The 13,228-nt window shown below is 40.9% G+C and overlaps 1 protein-coding gene across 1 annotated transcript in view; it reads right to left on the bottom strand.

Annotated features, from left to right (window-relative positions):
- Positions 1-13,005, bottom strand: part of PRKAR2A (protein kinase cAMP-dependent type II regulatory subunit alpha) — a 59,797-nt gene extending 46,792 nt beyond the window's left edge. The window contains exon 1 of the mRNA XM_005522030.3: positions 12,602-13,005. Coding sequence (XP_005522087.1) covers positions 12,602-12,851 — 250 coding nt within the window. The 5' untranslated portion in view covers positions 12,852-13,005. The remainder of the gene's footprint in view (positions 1-12,601) is intronic.
- Positions 13,006-13,228: the final 223 nt, after the last annotated feature.

The raw sequence follows: 13,228 nt of genomic DNA, 5'->3' as shown, positions 1-13,228 counted from the left end.
AAGGGTAGAAAAGTAAAGAAATTGAGAAGACAGAGCTAGGTTTCAGTCCCAAACCTGAGAGCACAACAAACCTATCACTGACCACTAATTGCAGCAGCACTTCCAATCTGTGTCGATGCCAAGGAAAAAAAGGGCTGGTCTTGGCCTTTTTCATCAGTAATAGGTAGCTGGGCTGCTTAAGTTTGGTCTACAACAGAAAGGAAAAATTAACATGGGCAGTTACAGATGAGATGCAGCCTAAGAAGCTTTTCTTTTCTCCTCTGAGCTGTTTAGTCTCAGACAAATAGGCTGGGGTCACTCTCATAGTCAGGTGTATCTCATGTGACAAGACAGTATTAAACAACTATAACTGAACTACTTCTACAAAAGAGCAATTTAGAAGAAAAATACAGAACAAGAGATTCAAAGCACAGCAAAAGCAACCAGCAACATGGAGAGAGCCTGGTGTTTCATACACCCAGAAGGCATGTTACACAGCTATACCTGCCAGGTCAACCTGAGTTCAGGATTGTTTAATTATAGGTATCTAGGCAGAATTTTAAGAATAGCATCCTACATGTAATAAAGGCGCATAAAAGCCCACAGTTCTTTGCCCAGGTCACTTCACATTTCATTACCAATTCCTGCTGACAACTGAATGATGAAACATACTGTGTTTTTACATAAGACAAAACTGCAATAGGTTGTGCTGTCATCTGATTTGATCTGAATAAAAGAGCACAAGGAATTTCAATCAAGTGTTACTTCAAGCTGATTCAGAGCCTAATCTCACATATCCACATTTAACTCAAGGCATAAGCACACTTGTATGTGCCAGGCAAGGCACACTGTTTCCAGGGTATTCTGGACAGCTTTTGGTGCAAAGCCGCTGTCGAGGGATGTGGTCCTTCCCTCCTACTCAGCCCTGGACAGGTCACACCTGGAAGAGTTCTGTGTCCAGTTCCAGGCTCCCCAGCATGAAAGACTCACAGACATACTGGACAGAGTCGAGCAAAGGGCCGTAAAGACGGTGAGGGGACCTGGAGCATCTCTTGTGTGAGGACAGGTTGAAAGAGCTGCAACTGACAGCCTAGAGAAGATAAGGCTCAGAGGAGTTCATATCAATACCTGAAGGGCATTGGAAGATAATGGAGGCAGTTTCTCCTCACTGGCGCTCAGTGACAGGAGAAGAACCAATGGTCATAAAGTCAAATACAGAAAGGGTCCACCTGAACATGATGAAGCACTTCTTTACTGTGAGGGTGACCATACACTAGCATAAATTACCCAGAGATGTTCTGGAGTCTCCATCCTCTGAGATACTTAAAAGCCACCTGGACATGGTCCTAGGCAATCACTATAGGCAGTCGAGCTCCACAAAAAGGGTCAGGCAAGATGACCTCCAGAGGCACCTTCCAAACTCAACCATTCTGTAATTCCACAAAAATCCTCAACAGCTCATGAAAATTCATGCTTTGCTTCCAGTTTAAGTTCCGATGGCCAGAAGGCAAACAGAAGTAAAATTCATCTGCAGGTAGATGCACCTAGTTTCAGACATCCTGTGTCCAGGTAGGTAACTGCGAATTCTGACACAGCCACTGCACAGATTTTGGGCTGCTAGGGTTTAATTTGTTTGGCTGGGTTTTTTTAAGGGGAGAAAGGTGGAAGAGCAAGGCTGAGAAATAGCCTGGGCTTCTACTGGTTCTTACTATGGGCACATTCCTTGTAACTGCAAACTGAGCACTTTCTTGGGCATTTTTTAAAATGTTCAGTGTTGACACTACTGCAATATACCAAACTAGTTCTTATTATAGTAATGCCACATAGAAGTCAAAGAGTATCCACATCCTGGACAAACCTCAGCAGGAGTATCAACCAGCTTAGCCAGTGTCACAAAAGAAATCTATCATCAGCCGATCAACTACGACTTTTCTAGGATTTAGCACTCTATCCAGCACAAGTAATCACCTCTGAAGACTTATTCTTGCCTGAACAATTTGTAAATTACCTTTCTCAAACCAGTCTTTCTCAAAAGATCAACAATTTTAAAAGCTGGTTCAATTTTTCTGGAAGTCTAATTTTTACCGTTTTGGGGTTTTTTGTATTAAGTGCTTAAGAAAGGCTGACGACGTGTTGTTGATCTGTGAAATTATAAAAAAAACATTCATAGAACGAGTGCTCCCATATGTGATATGTTAAAAAAAATTGCAGAAAAAAGTTGTGTAATGTAACACACCACATTTTTTAATAACTCAAACCAGAAAACGTTGGTCAGTTGCTAATAAGTTCTACATATATTTGGAACTGAAGGGATTTGCTTTCCAGTTAAAAAAGAACAAAAGGCAAAACAAAAAACACCACACCAAAACCCCTACACCAACCCACAACTTGTGCCCTTGCTACATATAGGTTTATCTACAGTAGTGATAGAGGAGGTACACTGGATTTATGATTTTATGCTGTAGCGGGAGCTTCAGAGTCACAACCCTGGACACCAGATTTTCTGCCTTGCTTTCCCTCATCTCTAAGGTGCAGGATCCTCTGCATGAGCACAACTGACTCTACAATTCATGATCATTTTCTTGTCTGGTGCTTTTCTTTTTGGTGACAACAAAATGAGAAATGCACCCAGTGCTTCCATGTCTCTCCAGCAGGCAGCACAGCCTGAGCTCTGCAGGAGGGTGGCAGCCAGAGGACTGAGGGGTGACACAAACTGAACCTACACAAGAGTATGAGGGCTTCTTCAGAACCATCACTAACATCTCTAGCAATTTTGTGTGCAGAACATGAAGTACTACTTCATTGCCAGTACAATAGTCATCAATAATTCACAAGTGAACCTTGCTTCATTGAAATATAAATTGGTTACAGCTCTTTTTAGTAAATAAGGTATAAATAAATTTGAGTGGATTATGAATACATATGTTTTAAAATTTAAAACTGTTTAATCTTCTAATCTGGGCAATCTTTGGGTTGTGGTACACAACCAAATTAATGAGCAAAAACAACTTCTGTATCGCATCTCGAAAGTGTTTTATAGCTTTTCTTCCTTCAGATTTACACTTCTAACAACATTATATCAACATTCAACGGTTACTTACAACATACAGCTGAAAAAAGAATCATCTCCATGTGAAAACTTATTTTGACAAGACAGCCCCCCACACACACTTCCAGTAATTGCATCCTGTGCACTTTCACAGGAAAAGGATTTTTAGGAAAGAGGAAGGGTGAAGACAGACATATGTTCTGTATCCTAAGAATGGATAACAGTAAAAAACATCAGTGTGTTCTACCCAGACCAGAGAAAATCCTCTTTTATAGAGTCAATTAGGTTGGAAAAGACCTTTAAGATCATTGTTTGAGTCCAACCACAAATCCAACACTGCAAAATCCAGCACTGAGCCAGGTCCCTGAGCACCATGCCAAACCTGCTCATGGATGTCCGAAGTCTCAGCAAGGGGCTTGGTCAAGTAACATTCATTTTGACAATATCTGGATGCAATGATAAAAAATTCCTTTACCAAAAAGAGCTGCAGCAGGTGGCAAGTGCTGCATGGTTCAGCTTCCAGATGAACTGATTTTCAGTAGCAAAACTTCTAGGATACAACTCCCCCGAGTCACACAGTACTTCACAACAAATGTACACATTGCAGATCTTCCAGCAAGAAAAGCAAAGTGTCTGCATGTAAAAGCTAAGAAAAGCTAAAACCACTAGCAAAGTCAGTGCATGCAAAGTTACATTATTTCATAGTACTACGAAAAAATTGGTAAAGCAGTTAATAATTACATGTTTCCAGCAGTAAGAAATTAAAATTACTTCACAGGGATGTAAGAGATGCTCATAAAAAATACAAGTCATGTTTATGGCTTTTTATCATAAAGTTATACCATCTCAAGATCAGAATTAAAAACACTGTACCCAGTGATGTTTAACACTAGAGAAATCAGTCCCCAAATATGACCACTCTGAATTAGCTTTTAGCATTTTATAATGAAACTACACATGGAATCTTTCCCCCACACCTCCCCAAAGGTGTGAAAGACAGAAGACTAAATGTTAATCTATTCTAATAAGACATATTTCATAATTTATTAACCTGAGAACCCTTCAACTCTTACAAATACTTACAAATTTTAACAGAAACAGTGATAATATAAAATGTTTAAAAACTGTTTTTGAACAATTACTGTCAAAAAAAATGAACTTTTTTTTTTTTTAAAATAGGTAACTCAATCTTAGAATTTTCATTGCAGGGCTGTACAGGAGACATCTTTCAGAGAGGGGTATCCCCCATATCCATGACAACCAGAGACTGACCAGCTCCTTCACTATACGTGTCCTTGAGGAAGCAATTCTTCCTGAACCATCATAATTAGCACAAGTGTTGCTGCAGAAATAAGTGTTTACTGGAGCCTCACCAGGAAAAATAACAAAAAATATTTCTGGTCTTGTTTTTTAATTTCTTCTATGGAACACAGTTTTCCCAATAGGAAGCAGAAAACAATATGCTGTCCCAAGGGAGGAAGAACCAAAATGGAAATGAAGAGCCATTGTGACATCCTGCTTTATAGCAGTTTGTCAATACGCAATCACTAAGAATGAGGAAATTGGCACTACAGTTGATTCAAAAATACAGAGGAAAACTACAAAGCAGTTTCTCAACCTTCATCCAAAAAACCACATTTCATTCCCCACACAAACACCACATTTGTTTTTACAAGTTCTGCAAGGATCCAGGACAGAACAGTAAGTCAGTGGTGGGAGAACATGTACTTGCCCTCCAATCTGCAATCCTAACCCTTCTTCACACAACAGTTTTGAGTGAAATTTTGTGACCATTTGCTCAGTTCTGCTGGTCAGGCCCCTGATCTGACCATAATGGTCTGGACTTCACTAACACCCAAAAAGGAATACAGGGTTCCAGACTTCTGTAAGATGACCTCACACCAAAAGCTGACATCATGCCAGGCCCTGCGGGTTAGAGACCATTTCTGAACAGAAGCAAAGCTGTTCTGCAAGCCACCAGGAAATAAAAGGATAGAACAGAGAGTGCTATAACAATTCTTACAAAATAAATCCCAAGGTTGTTGTTGGTTTTAAATGACAATAAATGCAGTGCTACAGAAGGAAGTCCCTACCTCATGCCTTGAAGAGAGGCTGTTCCTAAAGATGTTTTCTCCCCTAAAGGGAATTTCCACATCTATGCACAGAGAACTGCCACTCTCAATCATTTGCCATTTCTACACAGAAAATTAATGCCCCTGTATGGAAAGTACTACCAGCAAAACTGCTACTAATAAAATGCTGGCCTTTATTATAAATTATTTATTGCGTATTTATGAAGCAGAAGCCAAATCCCAGCAGTATGAAAACTGTAAGACAGGGTGCTTTCTTCTAAATCTCCTCTCTCTTCTAAGTATCCTTCCCACTTCAGCAGCGAACACTGCCATCATCTCCGCAATTCTCACAGGCAAAACACCAATGACCACAAAACAGATGCTTGTTCTGCACAATGCATTTCTGGAATTTCCATCCAATGGCCCCTCTTTCAGATCCATATTTTTAAAAGAAAAATATGCTTTTGTATTAAAGGATCTCATAAACAAACAACTTTTATTAGTATTACTATCACAGTAAGACTGTGCAAGTCTTTCATACAAGAGCATTTTGTCCACATTCAGATTTCCCAAATTCCCTCCCCAGCTGTTTTTCTAACTAATGTTTTTATGATTTATTATTTCCCTTGTCTGTTTCGTATTACAGTGACATACAGACATTAAAACTGCAGACTGGAGAACAGCACACACCATTGCCTGTAGAACTGACAGTACCTCAGGAAAAAAATTAAACCTACATGAATCAAAGAATCTTGATGCATCAAAAACCACCAAACAACTGTTACATACCAAAGAAGTATGCGAAGACAGGCATGGAACACAGAGAAGCATAACTAAAGGAATCTAAAGGACCATTACAGAGGAAGGAATAACATCCTTGCAAAAGAGGAACCAGTACATTTGTGAGTTATATTTATTACTGTCTCCCTCTTCTTTCACAAGAAAATATGAATGATCATTCATGAAGCTGAAAACGTTACTGAAGCCAGTGGGAAACATTCACAGCTCATCTTGGCTACATTTCCAGTCTTCATTTGAATAATGAGCAACTGCTCTGTCAGACATTAACGTTTTTAATGACTGACTGGTGAATAGCTTGAAGTGAGCTTGTTCTCTGCTGTCTCCTCCTCTTCTCCGAGATCTCAATTGTTCTATTTTAGGTAAGAGGGTACAAGAAAACTTCAGTATTAGCACAAGGGGAACTCTGACAGAACTGTCTCAGCATTCTAATATTAGTTTATTAAATAAACAAAAATAGCAAAGTTAAATTGAAGCTAATGTTCAGTACAATATCTAGTACTGATAGATGTTATCTTCCTTTAGCTTAATTTTAGAACCAGCTAGAAGAATACAATTTCAGAAGTTTCATACAACTTCTCTTACAATAAACTCTTAAAAATAGAAATACAGGCTTTCAAGAATTCAGCAATTATTTATAATGGCTAGTTACCCATTTCCTTCATAGTTAGTTATGCTCTTTTACAAGCTAGTACAGAGAGTAACAGCAGGATATCAACAGAGCAGAAAGAGTCAAGAATTTATCTGTACAGTTTTAGCAACTATCTAAAGCTCTTTCAGAAAATAAGCTTAAGAGTTATGTGAAAACTCTTACTGGTATGCAACAGACTACAAATACAGATTTAAATGCAATTTTAAACAAAAACAATATTGCATGCTTCCTCACATTTTAGAACATACTGATCACTTAAAGCAGAACAATTATGTCAAGCCAGTAACTGCAAACTGAAATAAGAGTGTATCTTTCTCAAGAGATTGTAAGGAATATCTAATAGATGCTACAGGAACATTAACAGTGCTGAGGGCAAGACGTTACAAATAACTCTAAGTGTACTATGTCAAAATTGCAAGAAACTTAGCTTTGATAAGTAACACAGAAATTCATCCTTCCTGATGTAAACCAGTATACATTTAGCAATATCCAGGGATATCTGAATTTCATTCAGCCCATCTATAACTCTGTTTCTCAGCCAGTCAGTACCTTTTGATCCCTCTACTTACTACTTCTATTTCTTTTACTATCTCAGGTAAGGACTTATTACAGACACATTCTGATTAACTTTCCTTTGTACAGAGGATTACTGATGAAACATTCCTCCAAGCCCCATTGAGCTACAATTGCTGGCTTCCTTAGATCTGCATTACTTAGTTCAAAAAACCCCTAGTATAACCTCATAATACAGTAATTGCAATCTTAAGAACAAATGCTGAAAAGCAATTTTATTGTGATAAACAAATACAGAAGTAAAAAGGCTTTCAGGAAAAAATGGTATTTACATGTTCTGTCCAAGCAACGAAGCAACTAAAAAGAAGTAAAATCAGTCTTCCTTAATACTTAGTTTATCTTCAAAATTCCCCTATGAGAACAAGATAAATATAGGGAGTGAAGTTCCATTTGTACTAACAGCAGCTACTCTACTTAATCCTTCAGATTTAAGTCATGGGGAACTGCCTCTGTAAAAGCAAAGACATGTGCAAGTATAGCAGCTGCACAACAGTAGTCCTTCACTTCATGTTTTTACGTTAAACACATTCAAAATACTGTGCTGCCAAAAATTCATAAAATTAGAAAATTAAATGCAGAAATATATTCCTCTTAAAACACAGATGCATCACTAATACTTTGTTCAACAACTGATTTCACGTCATTGATGGAGATCAAAAAACAAATAAAACTCAAAAGCTTCTTCTATACCTTCTGGTCACTAGGCTTGTTTGAACATACCTTTTAAAACATAAAGCAAGAACGTGCATTTCTTTTCTTTGTATACTGAATTCAAAGGTTTAATGCAGTCAAATCATAAAATTGTTTAAGGTGGAAATGACCTTCAAGATCACTAACTCCAGCCATTATCCCAGCTTTTCCCTCCACCTCCCTGAAAATCTGGAGACTACTTAAGTAAAGCATAAAACACCTTCGTTATAACTACTATTGAAAAAAAAGGTATGCAGAACTAGTAATTATCAGATGATGAGAGTGCTACTTAGATTTTAAATACAGTAGCTACACTTTGGACTGAATTTGCATTGCACATTTGAGGAGAGAGCTACTGTGCTTTATTGCCAGTTAATTAACAGTTAAGGATGAAGTAGGTAGGTGAAAGCACCAGTAAAAAGTTAAAAGTACTTTAATTTTAAAGCTGATGGTATCTCACAGCAACATGTGCAATATCCCATGAATCTGAATTACATCTGAAAACTTCAGCAGTATTTTTCAAAAGGACCACTATTCTTCTTATGCTATACTGCAAAAGTTTTAACATCATCCTACTCCTATAATGCAGTAAGTTTCATCGAATTATTTCAGGGAAATAGCAAGGAGTTCTGCCTAACCTGTGAACTGATGTAGGCAGAGCATAAATACTGTGTGATTGATATAACAGTGATTTCTGTGGAATTCCACAGGACATCAGTTTAGAATAAGAAAGCATACGTAAATGATGCTTAAAATAAGATAAGCAATCTAAAACAGATTTAATTTAATACCAAGTATTTCCATTAACAATTAAAAGGTTAAATATTTCAAAGATGCACTGAACTCTTATTCTGTACCACATTCAAGATCTAATGCTATTCTCTTCTGCTCAGATATTCTACTGATGTTTTAAAGATGACATTTAGGAAATCCTTGAATTTCAATTGAGAAGCTCAGTGAAGAGCTAAAGAATCTTTTCACCTGTCCATCCAGATTCATATGCACCACTTCGCATCATAACAAGAGAGCATACTGAAGAGGATTATTTCAAAAGCAAAATACTAAGAAGGGCTCTCTTATGCTCAGGGAGCAGCTGAAAAACACATCACCTTTCCTTCAATATCAAAATAAAATCCTGAGAAGGAAAAATTTTATTTTCAACAAAAATACTTGTCATTAGTTGAAACATGTTGTTCAAGCTAGTGTAACTCCAAAAGTATTTCAGCCCAGTTGTTATACTTAATACCTCCAAGAACACATACAAGTAGTTTTATTGTTACAGAAAGTAAGACAAAACAGCAAGTTAATCGTGAAGCACTTTGCACCTTTGTGCAACTGCTTCAAGGGACAGGGTAGCAGAGCCTCTGCCTTCCTTCAGGTGTGCTCCTCAACAGGAGCTCTGCCAAAGCACTAACTCCAACAGTGAACAGACCATTTCCCTGGCGAAAATTTCTCAGTCTCAACACATCCATTCACAGCCTACTTGTTAAAAGTACAAGCATCATGGTCAACGACACTCTTCAAGAATACTTATCTGTCCTTGGTTACATTCTCAGCCTGACTTTTGAAGGTCTTGCTTTGCACCTTTCCCAACCATCCCAACTTCTCAATTTTGCAGTTATACCAAACAAACAAAGCCTTTGTATCTCTTAAATTCTCTGCCACAGAGCAACCCAGTGCATAAATGTTTCTGAGGTTCCCCCACTACTATCATCATTTTATTTCCACACATGCCTTACAATGCAATCTGCTGAACAGCCACATCCTGATGTCCTTTGATCACACGTACAATAAACAGTTAAAATGAAGGATGAAACTCCAGGGGGGTCAGACAGGAAACAAACCTGGAAATAATTTCCTAAGCATCACCTAAGAGTGATCATCCTAAGAGAATAAAAGCCTTTTTTTTGTAGCCTAGCAAGTCTCAGTGACTTTTACCACATGGATGGAGCGCCACTATGGCACCACTATGACTAAATGAAGACATTTGCCACATGGTTTACACCAAAGGCCAAGACCTCCTTCTGACCTATTCTTGCTACTATTACTCTATGTACTCACCATACAAAAAACCCCACATAACATACCTAAAATGTTCTCTGTGTGCCTAGTGACATGCACAGATTTAATACTGGGCCAGACACACACACATGAAGACAAGCACGTTATTCGTCAAGATCTTTCCTACACCTAACATATACAGTAAGGGTAATTATTTAAACTAGCTTTAAGCTTCCTTAATGTAATAATTTACAGAAATAACTGCTCAATTTCGTCTTATTTATAAACAGACACGGAAACATATCCATTTGACCTGTCACATCAACTCAAAAGTAAGAAAGCATAACCTAGGAAAGCACAGCGAAATTCACTGAAGTCTTTCCTAAATTGTCTAAAATGAAAAACTGCAGTCTTAAAAAAACAGTGCTCTGGTCTATTATCTGTGTCTCTCCTTTATCTGAGTCTCTCGTGTGTTCTCCCTATCTACACATGTACTTTAAATACTAAGCAGATAGAGGCACCCAGGACCTTGTCTTCATCCTACCCATGACAGCCATCAGGTATCAGAACCTTTAACTTAACATTTTTCATTGATAGAGACAACAGTTACAATAGAAACCTAAATTAACACATAGCCATGGTTGTCACCCACACTGTTAAACTCAAGAAAGAATCACTTCTCTGACCCTCCAGAGGGATCCTCACCTGCTGTTGCAGAGAACATGGCACTGTTCCTGGGAAACCACAAGGGGGGAACAGCATGGGTTTTCAGATAAAAAGCAAAACAGCATTACTGACAGTGATTGCCCAAAGGGCCCTACTACAAGTGACAGTGCCCAGCCTTGTTAATTTAATTTTCTCTCTGACTAAGATAGAAAGATGATAAGCAGAAACATGCAGCAAAGGAACCACCCTTCTGCTTTGGACAGCCTCACTGCGTACATTTGAAAAGCTGCATGCCACCATTGAATTTTTACATTTTTACCTGAAAACATTTAACTTCAGAGGATCCCTCCAGCTGCAGTTGCAGACATTCAGAAAGAAAATTTAACACTTACTTCCCTGAAGATGGTATTTCAAACCCCAGATATAGGTAAACTGATCACAAAATAGCAAAATTGCACTCAAAGACATTAGACGTTCTGGTGGAGTACGTTTTTTGTTTCATTTTGTTAGCTGGGGTTTTTTGTGGTTTGGGTTCCTTTTTTTTTTAAGGAAAATATTAAATACAAAGACATTGCACATTTTTAAAAATTACATCCAACTATCTACTGAAATCTTTCCAGCGTGAAGTTTAATTTTAAAATACATTCCACAAGAAACTCTAACTTCTTTCCCATTTAGAGATGTTTGAGAATACTCCTGATTTGGGGGCAAAAAAATCACTTGTAATTTCCATAAATCAAGTATGTGCTCATACTTGAACATTTCCTTAACTTCAATTCAGTCACCACCAGTGTGTCCACATCTTTACCCTTTACCTTTCATCTGTTCTTCTTCATGCCTTAAACAGAATTTCTCTCTCATGAGAAAGAATATCCAAATTCAGATACTGATTGCAAACTGGTTTTTAATTCGTTCTGACTGTACATTTCACTCTTGTCCTCTCACACATTCCACGTCCTCTTTGTCTATTTTCAACAGCCTAAGATGTGTTTTACTTTGTGAAGTTCCTAGCCTACAAGGGCTGCAAAAACAGCTGGCATCTCAATGCTTCCTTAATTAAAAAAATTATTTGTTCCATAGCTTAATTTCTTCCTGTTTCTCTAGAACCGTTAACGAGGAAGTAGATGTTAAGAGCACACTTCATCCACAAGGTGACATCCAGTAATTGGTCTAAAAGAGGATCCTCTATCAATAAAAGTCAGAAACCTTTACGGTATAGGTCAAGGGCACAAGACCTTCAAACGAGGGCACTGAAAGTTCAGGGAAAGCATGCCTTTTCTCATCTTTCCCTCCCCTTTAAGATACTTACTAATAATGAGAAAGTATTCCGTGATTTCATGTCCACAATTCTGGGTGTGCCAAGTACCACCATTCACAGGCATTCTGAGTAACTTCTCACATTGAGGCTCAATCACAGCCCCAATTACAAACACTCTGCGTAGCCAAAAACACACAGTACAATTCTGACAGAATAAAAATTTCAGTATCACAAGTGGCATTTCATTGTCCAGCTCAGGTTAAGTATCTTTTCCATCTTCGAGACTGACAGTATAAACAGCAATATACAGGTGGCTTTGAATTTTAGTATGTTGCTAAATAGCGAAAGTTATTTCAGTGTTTTATAATAGTCACTTTAAACACACAACAGAGGCAATAAACCACCCCAGTTTCAGCGAAAAAATCCCAACCACACTCGTCTACAATGATTTAAAGACAGAAATTTAAAGATAAGTGCAGAAGACGTTGCACAATAACACATGATCTTCCCTATCACATGCTTGGCAGCTCGCTCGCTGCCCGGCGACACCCGGTCAGACCCCGGGGCACTTCGGCCGCCCAGGGCAGCGCCGGACACCCCCGGGACTGGGCTCCGGCCGCAGTGTCGGGGCGAGCCGGGGCTCCCGGAGCACGGCCGGCAGCCCGCGGGGAGCGGGAGCGGCGGCGCCACGGGGCTGCGGGAGCCGGCGGAGCCTCTCCCCCATTCAATCCCTCCTCGCTGCCCGCTCTGCCCAGCGGCCGCAGCACCGGGCACGGCGGGGAGGCGGCCGGCGGCCCTGGGCTGCGCCCCCCGGCAGGACCCCCCGCCCCCGGCGCCCTGTCAGCGGCAGCGCCGGCACTTACGCTCGAAGTCGGAGTCGGACTCGTCGTCGCCGCGGTCGGGCTCCTCGTCGCCGTTGGACTCGGTCTGCATGGGCTCCCCGTCGAAGCTGACCACCCTGCGGCCACCGCCCGCCTCCTGGTCGCGGGCATCCCGCAGGCGGGCGAAGTACTCGGCGGCGAAACCCAGGAGGTCGGACGGCCGGTGCCGCAGCACCTCCACCGTATAGCCCTGCAGCAGCTCGGTGAGGCCCGGAGGGATCTCGATGCTCATGGTGCCGGACACCCGGGAGGCCGCCTCGCCTCCCTCCCTCCGTCCGTCCCTCCCCGCGGCCGCCGGTGCCGGTGGCGTGCGGGCTCAGGGCCTCCCAGACGGGCGCGGACCGACTCCCGCCGCTCCGGTCACACGAGCCGCGGGGCACGGAGGGGAGGGACGGGACGGGGCGGGAGCGGCCCCGCGGCGCAGGCGCGGAACGGGCGCGGGAGCGGGCGCGGGGCTCCGGCCGCGCGTGCGCGAGCCCGTGGGGGGGGCTCGTGCGTCACGGGGGGTGCGGCGGGGCCGGGGCGGGAGCGGGGAGCGGGCACCGGGCATGGGAAGCGGGGGAGGCGCGGCAGGAGATGGGATGGTTCTTGCGGGCGTGCCTAGATGGT

This window comes from Pseudopodoces humilis, chromosome 13 (assembly GCF_049639895.1).
Source record: "Pseudopodoces humilis isolate 2021_Gansu_Grassland_sample_001 chromosome 13, ASM4963989v1, whole genome shotgun sequence".
Classification (NCBI taxonomy): domain Eukaryota; kingdom Metazoa; phylum Chordata; class Aves; order Passeriformes; family Paridae; genus Pseudopodoces; species Pseudopodoces humilis.
The sequence above is the reverse complement of the archived record's forward strand: the minus strand, read 5'-3'. Positions and strand labels throughout refer to the sequence as shown.